Source organism: Salmo salar, chromosome 01 (genome assembly GCF_965601325.2).
Source record: "Salmo salar chromosome 01, fSalSal1, whole genome shotgun sequence".
NCBI classification, from domain to species: Eukaryota; Metazoa; Chordata; class Actinopteri; order Salmoniformes; family Salmonidae; genus Salmo; species Salmo salar.
In genome coordinates this window covers 19,167,501-19,190,299 of record NC_138291.1, presented here as the reverse complement: position 1 = coordinate 19,190,299, position 22,799 = coordinate 19,167,501, and the positions used below count along the sequence as shown (strand labels likewise).

Here is a 22,799-nt window from a genome sequence, read left to right as displayed (position 1 = left end):
CAAAGACTTAGACATCACTCAATCTCTCACACACACACACACGCACACGCACACACGCACACGCACACGCACACGCACACGCACAAACAAACAAACAAAAACAACACATTTTATCTTTATACACAAACTACGACGTTGAGACATGGAAAAGACAACAGTATTGGCTTTTGATGTAGTGTGTGTGTGTGTGTGTGTGTGTGTGTGTGTGTGTGTGTGTGTGTGTGTGTGTGTGTGTGTGTGTGTGTGTGTGTGTGTGTGTGTGTGTGTGTGTGTGTGTGAGCATGTTTCCTCTCTTACCTTGGGTTATAAAGTGCATGTGCGTCACGCATGTGAGTGGCGTCGAGGTCGTAAGTCTGTTGCATTCTCCACGCGCTGCCACATTTGCCGTACTTATCTTCACTATTAACCTGGGCCTTTGATAAGTTCATTCTACAACACAGAGAATCACAGGGAACAGGGGGTCAGATAGGAGCAGCAGTCTGGGAGGAGAACACAGAGACAGTAGGACTGATACTTCAAACAGACAGGGAACAGGGGGTCAGATAGGAGCAGCAGTCTGGGAGGAGAACACAGAGACAGTAGGACTGATACTTCAAACAGACAGGGAACAGGGGGTCAGATAGGAGCAGCAGTCTGGGAGGAGAACACAGAGACAGTAGGACTGATACTTCAAACAGACAGGGAACAGGGGGTCAGATAGGAGCAGCGGTCTGGGAGGAGAACACAGAGACAGTAGGACTGATACTTCAAACAGACAGGGAACAGGGGGTCAGATAGGAGCAGCAGTCTGGGAGGAGAACACAGAGACAGTAGGACTGATACTTCAAACAGACAGGGAACAGGGGGTCAGATAGGAGCAGCAGTCTGGGAGGAGAACACAGAGACAGTAGGACTGATACTTCAAACAGACAGGGAACAGGGGGTCAGATAGGAGCAGCAGTCTGGGAGGAGAACACAGAGACAGTAGGACTGATACTTCAAACAGACAGGGAACAGGGGGTCAGATAGGAGCAGCAGTCTGGGAGGAGAACACAGAGACAGTAGGACTGATACTTCAAACAGACAGGGAACAGGGGGTCAGATAGGAGCAGCAGTCTGGGAGGAGAACACAGAGACAGTAGGACTGATACTTCAAACAGACAGGGAACAGGGGGTCAGATAGGAGCAGCAGTCTGGGAGGAGAACACAGAGACAGTAGGACTGATACTTTAGTTCAACAGACAGTTAGCCTGTACATATTGAGCGTTGGATGTAAGTTCAGCATGAGGGGCATATTTCAGCAATGTATTTCATTACATGGGTTATTGATAGATGATTGCTACTTTTCCACATGAACGATGTAGCACAGCCATTTAGGATGGATGTAGCACAGCCATTTAGGAAATTATATTTTTAATGCCCCCAACTGTACATACTAAATGATGGTCAGATGGGACACCTGAGTACAATGGAACGGGTCTTACTGACGCTACCTTAGATTAGAGACTCAGAATATTACAGACATACAGAGAGAGAGAGACAGACAGGCAGGACTTGTATATACAGTATGCACATCATGGGGCCTATATAAGACAACAACAGATAGTGCTTACGAACACTTTTTATGGCCTTGAGCTATGGTAACGTTTACCATAGTTTAGGTTGTTCATGGTAAACGTTTAACGGCTGCATTTACCGGACACTGTTACTTGGGAGAAGGGTGTGTGTGAGACATTAATAGAAGCCTTCCTGGACAGTTATAATATGCTACGGGTATTATTGGTCTTGGGATAAAAAGCAAGGAAAGAGGATGGACTGTTAGCTGTCAATCAAATACCACCTCTGCATCAGGGGAGGAGCTGTCTCCAGGGTGATAAGGTAACCCCCGGCAATGGAATCAGAATCATCGTCTGAAAATGTAAAAAAATAAAATAAATTAAAGTGCAGAAAAGTACGGACAGTCCAGACAGTTTGACGTCACTGAGAGGAAACTATGTGTGTGTGTGTGTGTGTGTGTGTGTGTGTGTGTGTGTGTGTGTGTGTGTGTAATGAAATTGCCAGGTGCCCTACATTAAAAGAGAAAACCAGGGGAAAGATCCCTAGACTAATAATAAGAATATCTTTATATCAGAACGGGAATTTTTTTGGACATTCCACTAGGAAAGAAATGTCTTAAAACTCACTCTAAAAATAGATAGAGCTAAAATCACTGCAATTGAAAATAAACAACACTAATCTAAATATGGGTAGCAAATCTGTGAAAAGTGTATTAAAGGCTGTCTTTCCTTATTTCTTTCATTCTGTCTATTCAGACTAATAAACATATTTTCTATATTATAATACACATATATTATAATAATTGTTAATTTGGGTATGAGACAAAATCATTTTAGAGAAAGAATGGGATAATGTGGTAATCATTTCATGTTTGTGTAATATGTTGAGTCTGTTGTCTCTATGTGTATCAGTAAATACGTCAGAACATGGACCTCACGTACTGATAAAGACAAAGACATGTTTACCACACAAACACACACACACTGGAACACTGTGTGTGTGTGTGTGTGTGTGTGTGTGTGTGTGTGTGTGTGTGTGTGTGTGTGTGTGTGTGTGTGTGTGTGTGTGTGTGTGTGTGTGTGTGTGTGTGTGTGTGTGTGTGTGTGCGTGTGTGTGTGTGTGCGTGTGTGTGTGGCTGGCCAGGCCGGCAGGCTATGGCAAAGTAGAAAAAGGCCTGTGCGTGTAATGTGTTGCCTTTAGTTTCAGTTCCAGTTGAGTGAACAGGATGAATCGATATGGTTCTGCAGACACGGCCGGCTCCAACACACAGCCATGGACAAGCCCCAGCTCAGCCCCAGCTCAGCACAGCTCAGCCCAGCTCAGCCCAGCTCAGCCCAGCTCAGCTCAACGTTCTATCTACTGTAGGGGCTCAACTCAATACAGCGCCTGCCGCGCGCTACGTATTCACTTACATTAGCAAAAATGCTAAAATACCAACGTCGCGCAGCGGGATTAGCACGCCATTGCTTTATTACATTACGCTTTGTGGTGTGATAATCGGATTGAGTTTTAAACCTTACCTTCATAAAATATAAAAGGTTATTTGGGGAGAAAGACCATTACTTTGGAGAGGGTTTAGTCTACAATATATACAGCACAGCAGCAGTGTTAGGACACACACTGCTTATCTTGTACTTTAGGAGGAGAATTAGGAGAATGTTAGGAGAATGTTAGGAGACTTGCCTAGTTAAACTTTTTTTTAATACAAAATAAACTCTGCATTATTTTATACTAAATATTTCAAGTAAACAAAATATATACTAATAATAAATGTTACTGAAAACAAATTAACTTAAATACTTATGGTCTCAAATCAAAGCCTAATAATCAAATATTGCTTTCAGTTAGCAGGATGCAAAGCAAAATACAGTCTAATTAAATAATACACACTTCATGATGCGCACACGTTAACATTAAACTACTAAATAGTAGAACTATCTCTCCCACGTAACAACAACTTAATAACTGAGAGAGTTGACCACTGTGAGCAGCGACTCCTCCTTCAGTGATGCATAGTGTGAGAGGGTCTCTATACATACAACACTACCATACCACCAGAGAGACAGACACACCTGACCCCATACATACAACACTACCATACCACCAGAGAGACAGACACACCTGACCCCATACATACAACACTACCATACCACCAGAGAGAGAGAGAGAGAGAGAGAGAGAGAGAGAGAGAAAACGCGACTGCCATCTCAGCACTCTCAGAGTCCAGAGAGAGGAAAGGAGAGGAGGAGCGGAAGACAACAAAAGTATGTGATAAAATGGAGGGCTGGAAGAAGGGGAGGTGTGGACCCTCAGGAGGAGTATGTTAGTGACTAACCAAGTCTAGACCCAGGCTGTATAAACCAACATTAACAAGAAATGTCGGCTTACAGTGATACAGAACAAGCATCATACAGTACTTGGAGATTTGGAGAAGAGAGTCAGAATTTTTATACATTAACGTATAATGTATTTTTGTAATATTTCCTACTATTAAAAATAAAACCTAAACTTGTCAGAATAAATCTCTGCTTCAAAACTATAATTTCACAATGACAAATAATGGACTGATGTTGTATGTAAAGTAATGTACTGTATTTTAAAGGAAAATGGATTGGATAGGAGAAGAGGAGAGTATGATAGAACAGTAGCGAAGGAGAGAGAGAAACTGAGGGGGACAGAGAGAACAGAAGAGAGAGGGGAACTGAGGGGGACAGAGAGAACAGAAGAGAGAGGAACTGAGGGTGACAGAGAGAACAGAAGAGAGAGAGGAACTGAGGGGGACAGAGAGAACAGAAGAGAGAGGAACTGAGGGGGACAGAGAGAACAGAAGAGAGAGGAACTGAGGGGGACAGAGAGAACAGAAGAGAGAGGAACTGAGGGGGACAGAGAGAACAGAAGAGAGAGGAACTGAGGGGGACAGAGAGAACAGAAGAGAGAGGGGAACTGAGGGGGACAGAGATAACAGAAGAGAGAGGAACTGAGGGGGACAGAGAGAACAGAAGAGAGAGAGGAACTGAGGGGGACAGAGAGAACAGAAGAGAGAGGGGAACTGAGGGGGACAGAGAGAACAGAAGAGAGAGGAACTGAGGGTGACAGAGAGAACAGAAGAGAGAGAGGAACTGAGGGGGACAGAGAGAACAGAAGAGAGAGGAACTGAGGGGGACAGAGAGAACAGAAGAGAGAGGAACTGAGGGGGACAGAGAGAACAGAAGAGAGAGGAACTGAGGGGGACAGAGAGAACAGAAGAGAGAGGGGAACTGAGGGGGATAGAGAGAACAGAAGAGAGGGGGAACTGAGGGGGACAGAGAGAACAGAAGAGAGAGGGGAACTGAGGGGGACAGAGAGAACAGAAGAGAGAGGAACTGAGGGGGACAGAGAGAACAGAAGAGAGAGAGGAACTGAGGGTGACAGAGAGAACAGAAGAGAGAGGGGGACTGAGGGGGACAGAGAGAACAGAAGAGAGAGGAACTGAGGGGGACAGAGAGAACAGAAGAGAGAGGAACTGAGGGGGACAGAGAGAACAGAAGAGAGAGGGGAACTGAGGGGGATAGAGAGAACAGAAGAGAGGGGGAACTGAGGGGGACAGAGAGAACAGAAGAGAGAGGGGAACTGAGGGGGACAGAGAGAACAGAAGAGAGAGGAACTGAGGGGGACAGAGAGAACAGAAGAGAGAGAGGAACTGAGGGGGACAGAGAGAACAGAAGAGAGGGGAACTGAGGGGGACAGAGAGAACAGAAGAGAGAGGGGGACTGAGGGGGACAGAGAGAACAGAAGAGAGAGAGGAACTGAGGGGGACAGAGAGAACAGAAGAGAGAGGGGAACTGAGGGGGACAGAGAGAACAGAAGAGAGGGGAACTGAGGGGGACAGAGAGAACAGAAGAGAGAGGGGGACTGAGGGGGACAGAGAGAACAGAAGAGAAAGGAACTGAGGGGGACAGAGAGAACAGAAGAGAGAGGAACTGAGGGGGATAGAGAGAACAGAAGAGAGAGGAACTGAGGGGGACAGAGAGAACAGAAGAGAGAGGAACTGAGGGGGACAGAGAGAACAGAAGAGAGAGGAACTGAGGGGGACAGAGAGAACAGAAGAGAGAGGAACTGAGGGGGACAGAGAGAACAGAAGAGAGAGGGGGACTGAGGGTGACAGAGAGAACAGAAGAAAGAGGAACTGAGGGGGACAGAGAGAACAGAAGAGAGGGGGAACTGAGGGGGACAGAGAGAACAGAAGAGAGGGAGAATGAGGGGGACAGAGAGAACAGAAGAGAGATAGGAACTGAGCGGGACAGAGAGAACAGAAGAGAGAGGAACTGAGGGGGCATCTGTGAAAAAACATTAACCTATAGGGTTCTAAATGAACCTATTTCACACTCCCGTCAGAAGTTGTAAGGATTACACACACACACACACACACACACACACACACACACACACACACACACACACACACACACACACACACACACACACACACACACACACACACACACACACACGGATTAGCACACAGGACATTGAGCAAAATTACGCCAAGTACCTGTGTGTGTGTGTGTGTGTCCATGCCTTGCTGATGCTTAGTTACTCACTCAAGTGTTGCTGGTCCATCTGTGAATGGAAGGCCCGTGACTGTGCATGTGTGTGGGAGAGTATGTGCGTGTGTGTGATGGTGAAGCTGTGATTGATGAGACAGGTGCCATTCTTCCTAATGCAGAAGCAGGAGCCCTGAGGAGCACAAATACCACCACCACCAGCCTCCCCCTGTCCCTCCTCCCATCTGCCCCGAAACACCCAGAGGAAAGTAGTGACTCACCCAGAGGAAAGTAGTGACTCACCCAGAGGAAAGTAGTGACTCACCCAGAGGAAAGCAGTGACTCACCCAGAGGAAAGCAGTGACTCACCCAGAGGAAAGTAGTGACTCACCCAGAGGAAAGCAGTGACTCACCCAGAGGAAAGTAGTGACTCACCCAGAGGAAAGCAGTGACTCACCCAGAGGAAAGCAGTGACTCACCAAGAGGAAAACAGTGACTCACCCAGAGGAAAGCAGTGACTCACCCAGAGGAAAGCAGTGACTCACCCAGAGGAAAGCAGTGACTCACCCAGAGGAAAGCAGTGACTCACCCAGAGGAAAGCAGTGACTCACACAGAGGAAAGCAGTGACTCACCCAGAGGAAAGCAGTGTCTCACCCAGAGGAAAGCAGTGACTCACCCAGAGGAAAGCAGTGACTCACCCAGAGGAAAGCAGTGACTCACTGTTTACTTAATGCTGTGTCTGTTCTGTTCTGTTCTGTGTTTTTACAGAAAGGGTGTGTTATGGGTATAGTCAGGAGCAGGTGGGTAGTTCAGAATGTCTGTGTGGTGTTAGCATTAGTGTGTGTGTGTGTGTGTGTGTGTGTCGGGGGAAGGTGTGGTTTGGTGTGTGTTAGCGTTAGCGACAGGAGCTGTTAGCGGGTTGAGTGGCAGATGGACTGTCGGCTTTAGTACTGAACGTGTGGGTAGGTGACAGTACCGACTGCGGGAAGAAGAGAGGAGATGGGGGGAGAGTAGGAGATGGTGGGAGAGGAGGAGGAGAGGAGGAGATGAGGGGAGAGGAGGGGGTGAGGGGGAGAGGAGGAGAGGAGGAGATGGGGAGAGGAGGTAGAGAGGAGGTGATGGAGGGGGTGAGGAGGAGATGGGGAGAGGAGGAGATGTGGGAGAGGAGGGGGTGAGGAGGAGACGGGGAGAGGAGGAGATGGGGGAGAGAGGAAGATGGGGGAAAGGAGGGTGAGAGGAGGAGAGGAGGCATAGCCAGGTCGTTCAGGATTGACATTGAAATTGGACGTCTATCCTGAGGACCTCGGGAAATGCCTTTAAAAAAGTGAGCACTATTACCATCAAGCAGGCTTGGGTTTTGCTAGGGCGTTGTGAACGGGGTAATCCAATGACTCTGGATCAGAACGTTGTGTGTTTGGTCCTAGTCGTGGACACTGTCTTTTTAATTTTTAATTTTAACCCTGTCCCAAACCTTAACCATTTGGAATGAGTGCCTAAACTTAAAGCTTAACGTTGAAATTTGACACATACAGAGCAGTAAGAGCAAGAAAAACACTTTGAAATTTGACATTTGGAGCAATTTTGAAAGTTGACGTTTGTAGAATATGGATGAAAGTCTAATTTGGGACTGTGAGAGCTTGTTGAGGAGGCAATAGGGAGCAGGTGTGGGAGAGGAAGAGATGGGGGAGAGAAAGAGATGGGGAGAGGAAGGGGAAAGGAGGAGATGGGGAGAGGAGGAGGTGGGGAGAGGAGGAGATGGGGGAGAGGAAGGGGAAAGGAGGAGATGGGGAGAGGAGGAGATGGGGAGATGTGGAGAGGAGGAGAGGAGGAGATGGGGAGATGGGGAGATGGGGAGAGGAGGAGAGGAGGAGATGGGGAGAGGAGGAGATGGGGAGAGGAGGAGAGGAGGAGATGGGGAGAGGAGGAGATGGGGAGAGGAGGAGAGGGGGAGATGGGGAGAGGAGGAGAGGAGGAGATGGGGAGAGGAGGAGATGGGGAGAGGAGGAGATGGGGAGAGGAAGGGGAAAGGAGGAGATGGGGAGAGGAGGAGATGGGGAGAGGGGGGGGAAGGAGGAGATGGGGAGAGGAGGAGATGGGGAGAGGGGGGGAGAGGAGGAGATGGGGAGAGGATGGGGAGAGGAGGAGATGGGGTGAGGATGAGATTGGGAGACGAGCGGGAGAGGAGGAGATGGGGAGAGGAGGAGATGGGGAGAGGAGGGGGAGAGGAGGAGATGGGGAGAGGAGGAGATGGGGAGAGGAGGGGGAGAGGAGGAGATGGGGAGAGGAGGAGAGGATGGGGAGAGGAGGAGATGGGGAGAGGAGGGGAAGTTTTCTAAAGGAACGCATTCTAAACAGGTTTAAAATGAAGAACACAAACACTATTGCCTACCAACTGGGTTTCTGGGTTTCTTTTCACCTAAAACTACATTCGGCCTATAAACTGTGCTATAGTTTGCGCTGATGAGGGAATATTCCTGTTCTCAGGTATATATAATCTGACGCAGATTAAAACAAATCTCTAATCAGAGTAAAACATTCTCCAAAACAACACTACTTTGAGTCGATAAAACAGTCAAATAATGACATTCTAAAATTCTAAAATAACCAATAAAAAAATGAAATGTGTTGGTTACTGACAATACAACAAATATTTATCCAACCACTTAATTCAGAGTTGTTGTTGTTGTGATTAGGAAGTAGGAAGGACAAGGACTGATGAACTGGGAGAGTACTGGGGGCATGGGCGGGGAGCTCGACCATACCGACCATACCGCGTGTACACACAGCTCCCTAGAGCTCCCGGTGTGGTCAAGCACAGCTAAGTGACAACCACAACACATACACACACGTACATACACACATACACACACATACATACACACACATACACAACACATGTATACAACAACCTTACACCAGTTTATTTGTCTGTGTTTATGCCTGTATATCTGTTAGTCTGTCTGTCCACTCAGACATATTGGGCATGCAGATGCTCCATGCGATACGATCATCACAAATACAACTCAATAAAATAACAGTTGTGCAAAAAGTTGCATTTATAGCAGGAGAAATTAAATAAAATATGGGGAAAATCAAATGAATCAGCTGCGGGATGCAAATTAAATTAATTTAAATTGTTTTCTATTGCAACAGTAATTGATCATTTAGTAGGAAATGAAAAACATTTACTCAATAAATAAACTGCCTTTTAATAATAAAAAAAGACTACTTCCCTTTTCTTTTAGCGCTGTTTACTTGACTTAACTACTCTGGTTAAAATGTTTCCATCCTAAAAAAACACAATGTAAATCAATATATGCGTCATTCTAAGTATTTTGAAATAGGTTGCCGTTTGTACTTTCATTTTTGAACAAACCCCAAAAGATGCACAGTGTCCGTTTCAGACTACATTTGCTGTGGTATTGTATCATTACCAAACCAAAGTTTAAGAGGGGTAAAAAGCAATGGGAGAAGAGGGTCCTCACATCTAGTTCCAACTGAACGCAACGCTAAACTGGAGAGAGAGAGGGAGAGAACGAGGGAGACGGGGAGACGGGGAATAGGGGAACGATGCCGAACGGAGCGAAATGAGAGAGAGATGAGAGACAAATGAGAGAGAGATGAGAGAGAGATGAGAGATGAGAGAGAGATGAGAGAGAGATGAGAGAGAGATGAGAGAGTGATGGGGTCCTGCCATTCTCCCCCCCATCAGTCACACTTATGAAGCATGATGGTAGGATGAGAGAGAGATGGGAGAGAGATGGGAGAGAGATGAGAGAGAGATGAGAGAGAGATGAGAGAGAGATGAGAGAGAGATAAGAGAGAGATGGGGTTCTGTCATTCTCTCCCCATCAGTCACACACGTGAAGCATGATGGGAGGATGAGAGGAGGAAATATTTCACTGTCAGACAGGAGGCTGCATGGCTATTCATCCCCCCGCCACCTCTCTGTCTCTGCTGCAGGACAATGACAATTTAATCATTCCATACAAGACCACACCATGCAGAGGAGAGCAGAGAGCTCACACAAACGCACACACACACACAAAAACGTGTACACACACACACACACACACAAAAACGTGCACACACACACACACACACACACACACACACACACACACACACACACACACACACACACACACACACACACACACACACACACCACACACACACACACACACACACACACACAGCTTCCTCCTCCCCTCTCTCCTGGCCAAACCAGCAGGCCGCCCTATTTGATAAGCATAACAGACCTAGCACTTAACAATCTTCCCCTAGCCCCCACACACACACACACACACACGTACGTACGTACGTACGCAGGCACGCACACACACACACACACCTTGTTTTTAGAGTTACTACGCTACCCCATCCACTCTCGCCGAAAAAAAGCACAAAACATGGAGATAACATGATAAATGATCAGCTGTCAGTTCACACTCTCTCTCTTTTTATAGAGGAGGATTCAAACAGAAGAAGGAGAAACAGGACGCGTGAATGACGGAGGAGGGGAATCCACAGGGGGAAGAGAGGGATGGAGAGAGGGAGAGATGGGGGATGAGTAGAGTGGAGGGGAATTGAATTGAAAGGTGGGAAGCGTCTCTCTCTATCTCTTTCTGGACGTCTAATTCGCTCAGCATCCAGCTTCTGTAGCGACAGCGACATGGGGTGTAATTGCTAATTGCGACGCATACCTCCGGAATGTTGAGGCGGTGTGTGTGTGTGTGGTGTCGTCCCTCCTAAAGCTCTTTCAACTCCTCATAAAAGCCAGCGCAACCCTCTCTCTCTCTCTCTCACACACACACACACACACACACACACACACACACACACACACACACACACACACACACACACACACACACACACACACACACACACACACACACTTGATGGATTGAACATAAATAAAATAAATTGACAATCACATCATCAAGGCCTCCTCCTCCTCCTCCTCCTCCTCTTCCTCTTCCTCTTCCTCCTCTTCCTCCTTCTCCTCCTCCATCCTTTCATACTCAGCCCTCTAAGGCTTTCTGCTCGCATTAGTAGATGTGTGTGTGTGATTTTGTGGTACGTGCATATGCTTGTGTGTGTCTGTGTGTCACTGAGTGTGTGTCAATTGTTTTGATTGCATCTTATGTGTGTGTGTGTGTCACTGAGTGTGTGTCAATGTGTGTGATTGCATCTTACGTGTGTGTGTGTGCGCGTGCGTCCGGAGGAGCACTTATTGCCTCCCTGCCAAACAAAAGACTCCCCCCTCCCGTCTCTGAGGGGTGAATGGGTCTGCTCAGGAGGCTCTCTCTTTGAGCCACAGTTAATTACCCTTGGAATGCCTCACACGCTGCACAAGAGGGGCAGACACCGCCACCGTGTGTGTGCGCTAGCGCTCATGTGTGTGGAGACAATGGGACAGCCATCAGACAGCCGGGGCCACGCAGATGCATAAAAACACATCATACAACACCCGTACACACAGGGACGATACACGAGCACACACACACACACACACACACACACACACACACACACACACACACACACACACACACACACACACACACACACACACACACACACACACATTCAAACATACCGGTGAGAAAAAATATCCATGCCACATATTGAGGCAGCATATTGACGTGATTTGACAGATGAATTAAGTAAATTATTTTATAAGGAGATTAAAATGAATTTAATTTACGCAATATCCCTCGATTCCCCTGATCCCTCTCTCCAGTGCTTTCCTCTTTTCCGCACAGAGAATGTCAGAATGAGAGACGGAGAGGAAAAACCAAAAATCCTCGTACTTTTCCCCAGCCGGCCAGCCTGGCTGGTTGTATCAGAAAGTGGTGTGATGTATAGAAAAAGCAGGCTCTCTCGTGGACACAGACAGAGCTGTCCATTAGAAACCATTCATTTAGGAATGATATATCTGTTACAGTATTTTATTCTGATTTGTTTTATTCATTCTTAGAAATGTTCAGGTATGTTAAATACACTGCATTTATTCTACAGAATTGAAAAGCATAAATTGCGCCATCAAATTTCTTAGAATGTATATTATTTAAATGTCCCACATTTTAAATCTGCACAATTTTAAATTTCATATCACTGTCCTATATCTACAAAACTGCAGAGCAAGACGCACTGTGTGCTCTGTCTCACTAAGTGTATTTAGAAATGAATGCAAAAAAAATGAAATGTCATGTCATGAGTCTACAATGAAAACCATATTCTGACATTGAAAATCATATATTTTAGTGCATTGAGTCCACAAACAAGACACCGCATAAATACGATTTGTATTCAAATGTAAATTGTAGTTCAAATGTAATTTAAAAAAAATCACATAGCACCATTATTTATCTGGAAAATATACAATAATATCTAATAACTACAAACCACAACATCCACCTTCACAGCTTAAAACAATCAGCCCAAGCCATTAAAACACTTCTCTATTCTTTCAATAGAAAACCTGTCCTGCAAATCTGCATTCAACATCCTCTTGACCTCTACGATTAACCAGAAAAAACAAACACACTAAATAAATTGAACTAAAAGGAGAAAAACCCTTAATGATATGCAAATTAAATGTATGTTCAGGCATGAAAGGAATACAATTATGATAATCAGCAAAACGGCACTTGTTATTATTATTATCAATATTTGTATTATTATCATTATCCTTAATATATCAATTAGAATCCCACTCATCAACTTCTATGTAGAAGATGAGCGGGGAGTGAGTGGGGAGAGAGGTGCGTGAGGACTATGAGTATATCCTGGTTATAGCTGGTAGCGAGGGAGGGATTCAGACAGTGTGTTTCTCTATGAGCAGCGACTCTAACCCCGGATCACTAAGGACACTGAGACAGAGGAAAACCCAGGCTAAAGCCCATCACTATAGACAGGGGAAAACCCAGGCTAAAGCCCATCACTATAGACAGGGGAAAACCCAGGCTAAAACCCATCACTATAGACAGGGGAAAACCCAGGCTAAAACCCATCACTATAGACAGGGGAAAACCCAGGCTAAAGCCCATCACTATAGACAGGGGAAAACCCAGGCTAAAACCCATCACTATAGACAGGGGAAAACCCAGGCTAAAAGCCATCACTATGGACAGGGGAAAACCCAGGCTAAAAGCCATCACTATGGACAGGGGAAAACCCAGGCTAAAACCCATCACTATAGACAGGGGAAAACCCAGGATAAAAGCCATCACTATAGACAGGGGAAAACCCAGGCTAAAAGCCATCACTATGGACAGGGGAAAACCCAGGCTAAAAGCCATCACTATGGGACCAGATTAAAATTGTATTTAACTAGGCAAGTCAGTCAAGAGCAAATTCTTATTTACAATGACGGCCTACACCAGCCAAACCTGGACGACGCTGGGCCAATTGTGCGCCACCCTATGGGACTCCCAATCACGGCTGGTTGTAAAACAGCCTGGATTCGAACCAGGGTGTCTGTAGTGACACCTCTAGCACTGAGATGCAGTGCCTTAGACCGCTGCGCCACTCGGGAGACCCAAAAGACAGTCTCCTGAATCTGTCTCCTTACAGACTATATGTCCCAAACACTTTCTCAGCTCCTCTCGCTATATCTCAGTCACACCAAAGCAATGAATTCACAAACTCTCCGAAGAAAAATGCTCACATACACCAAATGCTCTAGTAATAATTACATTTCTGGTCTTATCTGTCTCATTCAGAAAGAAAGAATTTGGGATATTCACTAAATGTTTCAGAAGAGAAGTGTATCTAAAGCTATGATTTAGCACCCACCCTGTCCACTAGACAAAACACACACTGTCCAAACACACATGACAAAACACACACTGTCCAAACACACATGACAAAACACACACTGTCCAAACACACATGACAAAACACACACTGTCCAAACACAGATGACAAAACACACACTGTCCAAACACGCACTGTCCAAACACACACTGTCGACATGACAAAACACACACTATCCAAACACACACATACACAGAAAGTCAGCAGGCATACAGGAAGTGGTTGGGTTGTGTACATTGACATGAATAAAATCTTTAATTCTATCTATGTAGATTACCAATCTAGCCTTTCTTTCTCTCTACTTAAGGTACCTCCAGTCTCTGTGTGAGTGTGTAGTCTACAAGTCCAGGGCAGGGGTTAAGAGTGCCGTGGCTTCCTTTAGAAAGTCAACTTGTCCAGCTATCCTCTCTTCTCTTCACTCTATCGATCTATTGGTTCCTTGGTATTCCATTCACTTGTATTCTATTATTTAACTTAAGGCCAAGTGGTATGAAACAGAGTGAGGAGTGTGCGAGTGTCCAAAACCAGGACTTCTATTTGATTTAGATATTATTAAATATGACGTTTTAGGCCATTCTGCCTCCTGGAACTCCTTAAATGTATTTGTTTAATAATACAACAGAACCCCTTCGATCTTTATTAGAGGACGTGCTGGTGTTGGTCAGTGCTGGGTGTTGTGTCTATAGACAGAAAGGTATGGATGTCCCTGATTCTGTATTTACGTAAAACACTCCACACACACACACACACACACACACACACACACACACACACACACACACACACACACACACACACACACACACACACACACACACACACACACACACACACACACACACACACTGTGCAGCGCAGTGTGCTGTGTTGTCTCTAATGCCGCGGCAGGCCCACACGCCGTGATGGCTGTCTGAAATTCAAGCTCTCCTGGCATTTAACAGCACTTTCTCCCCCTCTTCCTCCTCTCCCCTTCTCCTCCAGCCGCTTCTGTCCTCTCCTCACCTCCGTTACCCCTCTCTCTCTAGCTCTGGCCGTCCCGCTCCCCCTTTCACTCTGCTGGCTGGCTGACAGACAGCCCTCACGCACGCTGACCCTGCCTAATAAACTAAGACTGAAACATGCCAGACTGACCACACACACACACACACACACATTTATAAAGTAAGGCATTATGGCTCTCTGTACCAGGACATACCTGTCAGAGTGTGTGTCCTACTCAGGTAGAGAAGCAGAAATCCGGCTCCTCACGCTGAGTGAGAGCTCCTCTCTGCACCGCAGCCGAGCACCCGTAGACAGACACACACTCACTGTTACACACACACACACACACACACACACACACACACACACACACACACACACACACACACGCACACACACACACACACACACACACACACACACACGCACACACACACACACACACACACACACACACACACGCACACACAAAGACACACAAACACACACACACTACCTGAAAGTGTAAACAACCTTGACATGCTACCGGCCACCTCCGCAGCATAGTACCAAACAAAATAATACACACTCACACACTCTTAGTCTGATGAACACGTACCCACACAGGCAGACACACAATCAAAGGCATTCACAATGACAAGAGGGAAAAACATCAATAGTAAAAAGGTCAAATTTACCTACTCTTGTTGTTCAGAGTGTAGAGAGTAACACTCGGGCAGGGGAAGTTCTACAGAATCCATCTGCACACTGCCACCATAATGTGAGCAACCCTCCTCTATGAATCAAAGTTTTTTTCTGCTATCCTCCTCCTCTCCTCTCCTGTCCTCCTCCCTTTCTTCTCTCTCTCTCCTCTCTCGCTCCGTTCCTGTCAGAGTACTGCAATCAGCCACAGTGGTCCTCCGTGTGACAAGCCTATAGGCACAGCAGCCAGCAGGTTGGGACCAAAAGCTCCAGCACTCTTCTAATCAAGGACTTAAAGCCACAATTGGAGCTCATGAATAATGAAGCAAGGCTTTGCATATGTAGTCCCTCTGGCCCATCCGGGCTGCTCATTGGTGGACGGGCGGCCAATGAGAAAGATGCAGGCTCGGTCTTCGCTCACGGAGAGAGAGAGAGAGAGAGAGAGAGAGAAAGAGAGAGAGAGAGAGAGAGAGGGGAGCCGAGCAGGTGGAGAGGAAGGGCAGACACAAAGAGAGAGAGACAGAGGGAGTAAGACAGGGGGCAGATGAATAACGAGAGTGAGCGGTGAAGAGAGAGAGAGAGAGAGAGGTGAGGAGAGGGGGATTTAAAGAAACAGCGCATTCTAATTCTCTATATTATCTCTCTCTGTCTCTCAGGGTAGTTGTTATCAGTTATTTCTGTTGAGTGGAGAGATAAAGTCTTTCAGGCCGGGGTAATACCAAACGGGTAATACCAAACGTTGTGAATGAAGCCTGCATACAAATACACTGTTCCATCTGTTTATTGGCATGTCTGTCATTCTCTCAGTCCCTTTCTTTCTTTCTCTTCCTTTTCTCGCTCTGTCTGTCTCTATTGCTCTGTAATTCTCTGCCCGTCTGTCTGTAAGTGAGAAGATTAGTAAAATGAAGTAATCTCTCTGACCGTAATGTGTTTAAACAGGCCGCTTACACACGCTCTGGTTTGTGAATATGTGTCCTGTGTAGGCCAGAGCGAGAAGAGAGAGATTTTAAAAAAATAAAGAGATGAAATGAGAAAGGGTAAAATGATTGGCTAAGTAAACATGAACAATAAAGTTACAATACAAAACATCCAAGCTTGGCCTCACACAAGCAATAGGTGAAACACTGACATGTTACATCACTTAGTTTGATAATGTAATAGAATATCAGTGTCTTTCACACTATCCAAAAGGAAATTAAATAAAAAAGAGGCAAATATTGGACAACTCTATAACCACTCAGCAGTAAAATAGGGATTAGTTTTCCCAGGCACAGATTCCAGACTGTCTTTGTTGTGGAATGATTGAGGAATGATTGGGGCATGTTTTCACGGAACTGGCTGTGTCCAGGTTGTTTTCCGTGCGTGTGTCAGCGGCTCCCCGCCTTCCCAACCCCAGCGGGACGACGCAATTCCCACTGCTAAGAAAATTCAGGAGCGCTGCCGTTCCGCTTAGGAATAGTCTCCAACTGTCTCCGTGCTCCACACACACATGCGCGCACACACACACACACACACACACACACACACCACACACACACACACACACACACACACACACACACACACACACACACACACACACACACACACACACACACACACACACACACACACACACACACACCCAGGAGGTGGAACCCTATTTCCTACAACACATCTTCCTCTGTCGTTGTATTAGTTCTCTCCAGTTCAGTCTTATAGGCTCCCACCCTGAATAGAGTGCATGTGGGGAACAGAGAGAATGAGAGGATGAGGGAGCAGAGGGTGGAAAGGAGGGATGAGGTGTGTGTGTGTGTGTGTGTGTGTGTGTGTGTGTGTGTGTGTGTGTGTGTGTGTGTGTGTGTGTGTGTGTGTGTGTGTGTGTGTGTGTGTGTGTGTGTGTGTGTGTGTGTGTGTATGTGTGTGTGAACAGAGACACATACTGAACAAAAAGTCTGTTAGGTATATCGCCTCCTATATTAACACCTTCAAATGAAAGATAAATACTATATTTCAAAGTATCCAGCCAATAGATGTGGTATAAAATCAACACATCGCTGCTCTGTTTTGTCACTGTGTTAACTGATCCTTAGTAAAGAGCAGCTATAGCTGCCCGAGCTAACTAGGGCCACATAGGTGGGCCATCCAGTCTTCAATGAATTAAAACATGATCATATGAAGAAATCATCATGGGGTGTGAGTTACGAGGGCTAGGAGCCAGCTACGACACTGCACATACACATACGCACAAATGCAGACACATAGGCAGAAACAGGCACACACATGCCTGGACGCACACATATAAGCGCACACACAAATACACTCACACGTCTGGCCAGGCATACCTCTGTTATGATGTATCCTTCAGTCTATATGCATTGACAAAGATGAGTTGGAATCAACGCAGCCTTCTGTAAACAAATACTTTAGCAGTCTCTCTCTCTCTCTCTCTCTCTCTCTCTCTCTCTCTCTCTCTCTCTCTCTCTCTCTCTCTCTCTCTCTCTCTCTCTCCTCTCTCTCTCTCTCTCTCTCTCTCTCTCTCTCTCTCTCTCTCTCTCTCTCTCTCTCTCTCTCCTCTCTCTCTCTCTCTCTCTCTCTCTCTCTCTCTCTTTCTTTCTTTCTCAGCTTACCTGCAGCAACATACAAAAACAGGAAGATAAAACCCTTAAAAATACATTGTTCATACTAACACACAAAACATTAACAACATCTCCCCCCTATTGCCCTCAGAACAGCCTCAATTCGTCAGGACATGGACTCTACAAGGCGTCGAAAGCGTTCCACAGGAATGTCGGCCCATGTTGACTCCAATGCTTCCCACAGTTGTGTCAAGTTGACTGGATGTCCTTTGGGTGGTGGACCATTCTTGATACACTCTGGAAACTGTTGAGAATTAAAAATCCTGACCCAAACCGGTGAGCCTGGCACCTACTACCATACCCCGTTCAAAGGTACTTCCATCTTTTTTCTTGCTCATTGAACCTCTGAATGACACACATACACAATCCATGTGTCAATTTTCTCAAGGCTTAAAAATCCTTCTTTAACCTGTCTCCTCCCCTTCAACTACACTGATTGAAGTGGATTTAACAGGTGACATCAATGACAGATCATAGTTTTCACCTGGATTCACCTGGTCAGTCTATGTCAAGGAAAGAGCAGGTGTTCATGATGTTTTATGCACTCAGTGTGAGTCAGTGTGTATCAGTGTGAGTCAGTGTGTATCAGTGTGTATCAGTGTGAGTCAGTGTGAGTCAGTGTGAGTCAGTGTGTATCAGTGTGTATCAGTGTGAGTCAGTGTGTATCAGTGTGTGTCAGTGTGTGTCAGTGTGTGTCAGTGTGTGTCAGTGTGTATCAGTGTGTATCAGTGTGTATCAGTGTGTATCAGTGTGTGTCAGTGTGTATCAGTGTGTGTCAGTGTGTGTCAGTGTGTGTCAGTGTGTATCAGTGTGTGTCAGTGTGTGTCCACACTCATACACACGGTTTCTTTTTTACTAAAATGAGTTTCAGACAAATCACATCTGTGTACACCAACCTGCTGCTGAACAAGGCTAAGGCCAAACACACCACATCCTTACCGCTGATACACACCACATCCTTACTGCTGACACACACCACATCCTTACCGCTGATACACACCACATCCTTACTGCTGACACACACCACATCCTTACCGCTGATACACACCACATCCTTACTGCTGATACACACCACATCCTTACCGCTGATACACACCACATCCTTACCGCTGATACACACCACATCCTTACTGCTGACACACACCACATCCTTACCGCTGATACACACCACATCCTTACTGCTGACACACACCACATCCTTACTGCTGACACACACCACATCCTTACCGCTGATACACACCACATCCTTACTGCTGACACACACCACATCCTTACTGCTGACACACACCACATCCTTACTGCTGACACACACCACATCCTTACCGCTGATACACACCACATCCTTACCGCTGACACACACCACATCCTTACCGCTGATACACACCACATCCTTACTGCTGACACACACCACATCCTTACTGCTGACACACACCACATCCTTACTGCTGACACACACCACATCCTTACCGCTGATACACACCACATCCTTACTGCTGATACACACCACATCCTTACCGCTGATACACACCACATCCTTACTGCTGACACACACCACATCCTTACTGCTGACACACACCACATCCTTACCGCTGATACACACCACATCCTTACCGCTGATACACACCACATCCTTACTGCTGATACACACCACATCCTTACCGCTGATAATAACCATCACTGGATTCAACTGTTAAAACCAAAATATAAACGTTGATATGGTAACGTAATAACATGCCTTTCTAAATTATAGCTCAATGACATAGAAAGACATACAAATGTTAAAATGGACATAGATTATTTACAAATTCTTCCCAAACTAAACTAACAAATATCACTATTTAGGAAAAGCTACATCTTCATAATTTATTCATTTCAATTTTTTTATTTTTTTTTAAGGAATACAGACATTAAATCTCTGCAGCAGCAAAGCTGAGTCTTGATTAAAAAGATACCAAAGAAAGGTTTCAAAGCAGAGCGGTGTGTGTGTGTGTGAAAGCAGAGCGGTGTGTGTGTGTGTGAAAGCAGAGCGTTGTGAGTGTGTGAAAGCAGAGCGTTGTGAGTGTGTGTGAAAGCAGAGCGTTGTGAGTGTGTGAAAGCAGAGCGGTGTGTGTGTGTGTGAAAGCAGAGCGGTGTGTGTGTGTGAAAGCAGAGCGTTGTGAGTGTGTGAAAGCAGAGCGTTGTGAGTGTGTGAAAGCAGAGCGTTGTGAGTGTGTGTGAAAGCAGAGCGTTGTGAGTGTGTGAAAGCAGAGCGGTGTGTGTGTGTGTGAAAGCAGAGCGGTGTGTGTGTGTGAAAGCAGAGCGTTGTGAGTGTGTGAAAGCAGAGCGTTGTGTGTGTGTGTGAAAGCAGAGCGTTGTGAGTGTGTGAAAGCAGAGCGTTGTGTGAGTGTGTGAAAGCAGAGCGTTGTGAGTGTGTGAAAGCAGAGCGTTGTGTGAGTGTGTGAAAGCAGAGCGTTGTGAGTGTGTGAAAGCAGAGCGTTGTGAGTGTGTGAAAGCAGAGCGTTGTGTGTGTGTGTGAAAGCAGAGCGTTGTGAGTGTGTGAAAGCAGAGCGTTGTGAGTGTGTGTGAAAGCAGAGCGTTGTGTGTGTATGAAAGCAGAGCGTTGTGTGTGTGTGTGAAAGCAGAGCGTTGTGAGTGTGTGAAAGCAGAGCGTTGTGAGTGTGTGAAAGCAGAGCGTTGTGAGTGTGTGAAAGCAGAGCGTTGTGTGTGTGTGTGAAAGCAGAGCGTTGTGTGTGTGTGTGAAAGCAGAGCGTTGTGTGTGTGTGTGAAAGCAGAGCGTTGTGTGTGTGTGTGAAAGCAGAGCGTTGTGTGTGTGTGTGTGAAAGCAGTGTTGTGTGTGTGTGTGTGAAAGCAGAGCGTTGTGTGTGTGTGTGAAAGCAGAGCGTTGTGTGTGTGAAAGCAGAGCGTTGTGTGCGTGTGAAAGCAGAGCGTTGTGAGTGTGTGAAAGCAGAGCGTTGTGAGTGTGTGAAAGCAGAGCGTTGTGAGTGTGTGAAAGCAGAGCGTTGTGTGTGTGTGTGAAAGCAGAGCGTTGTGTGAGTGTGTGAAAGCAGAGCGTTGTGTGAGTGTGTGAAAGCAGAGCGTTGTGAGTGTGAAAGCAGAGCGTTGTGAGTGTGTGAAAGCAGAGCGTTGTGTGTGTGTGTGAAAGCAGAGCGTTGTGTGAGTGTGTGAAAGCAGAGCGTTGTGAGTGTGTGAAAGCAGAGCGTTGTGTGTGTGTGAAAGCAGAGCGTTGTGTGTGTGTGAAAGCAGAGCGTTGTGTGTGTGTGAAAGCAGAGCGTTGTGAGTGTGTGAAAGCAGAGCGTTGTGTGAGTGTGTGAAAGCAGAGCGTTGTGTGAGTGTGTGAAAGCAGAGCGTTGTGTGTGTGTGAAAGCAGAGCGTTGTGAGTGTGTGTGAAAGCAGAGCGTTGTGTGTGTGTGTGAAAGCAGAGCGTTGTGTGTGTGTGAAAGGAGAGCGTTGTGTGTGAAAGCAGAGCGTTGTGAGTGTGTGAAAGCAGAGCGTTGTGAGTGTATGAAAGGAGAGCGTTGTGTGTGAAAGCAGAGCGTTGTGAGTGTGTGTGAAAGCAGAGCGTTGTGTGTGTGTGAAAGCAGAGCGTTGTGTGTGTGAAAGCAGAGCGTTGTGTGTGTGTGAAAGCAGAGCGTTGTGTGTGTGTGTGTGAAAGCAGAGCGCTGTGTGTGTGTGTGTGAAAGCAGAGCGTTGTGTGTGTGTGAAAGCAGAGCGTTGTGTGTGTGTGTGAAAGCAGAGCGTTGTGTGTGTGAAAGCAGAGCGTTGTGTGTGTGTGTGAAAGCAGAGCGTTGTGTGTGTGTGAAAGCAGAGCGTTGTGTGTGTGTGAAAGCAGAGCGTTGTGTGTGTGTGTGAAAGCAGAGCGTTGTGTGTGTGTGAAAGCAGAGCGTTGTGTGTGTGTGAAAGCAGAGCGTTGTGTGTGTGTGAAAGCAGAGCGTTGTGTGTGTGTGAAAGCAGAGCGTTGTGTGTGTGTGTGAAAGCAGAGCGTTGTGTGTGTGTGTGAAAGCAGAGTGTTGTGTGTGTGAAAGCAGAGCGTTGTGTGTGTGAAAGCAGAGCGTTGTGTGTGTGTGTGTGTGAAAGCAGAGCGTTGTGTGTGTGTGTGTGTGAAAGCAGAGCGTTGTGTGTGTGTGAAAGCAGAGCGTTGTGTGTGTGTGTGAAAGCAGAGCGTTGTGTGTGTGTGAAAGCAGAGCGTTGTGTGTGTGAAAGCAGAGCGTTGTGTGTGTGAAAGCACAGCGTTGTGTGTGTATGAAAGCAGAGCGTTGTGTGTGTGAAAGCAGAGTGTTGTGTGTGTGTGAAAGCAGAGCGTTGTGTGTGTGTGTGAAAGCAGAGCGTTGTGTGTGTGTGTGAAAGCAGAGCGTTGTGTGTGTGTGTGAAAGCAGAGCGTTGTGTGTGTATGAAAGCAGAGCGTTGTGTGTGTGAAAGCAGAGCGTTGTGTGTGTGTGTGTGAAAGCAGAGCGTTGTGTGTGTGTGTGAAAGCAGAGCGTTGTGTGTGTGTGTGAAAGCAGAGCGTTGTGTGTGTATGAAAGCAGAGCGTTGTGTGTGTGTGAAAGCAGAGCGTTGTGTGTGTGTGTGTCGGGGCCATTCGAAATGGATTTTAATTGCTGTGTCTGTAATGTAAATGGGTCTTCTACATGTTAG

At 46.3% G+C, this 22,799-nt stretch overlaps 1 protein-coding gene across 4 annotated transcripts in view; it reads right to left on the bottom strand.

Moving 5' to 3' along the window:
- LOC106570958 (estrogen-related receptor gamma) overlaps nt 1–22,799 on the bottom strand; it is a 264,686-nt gene that overhangs the window by 121,830 nt on the left and 120,057 nt on the right. The window contains exons 1-2 of one of the 4 annotated variants that reach the window (XM_014143663.3): nt 15,550–15,975; nt 298–429 (exon numbers count right to left, since the gene is read on the bottom strand). In XM_014143663.3, the coding sequence (XP_013999138.1) occupies nt 298–429; nt 15,550–15,608 (191 nt within the window). In that variant the 5' untranslated portion in view covers nt 15,609–15,975. Of the gene's footprint in view, nt 1–297; nt 430–15,545; nt 15,976–22,799 lie in introns of those variants that run through there. The other 3 variants (XM_014143597.3, XM_014143813.3, XM_014143900.3) reach the window with 3 other exon arrangements.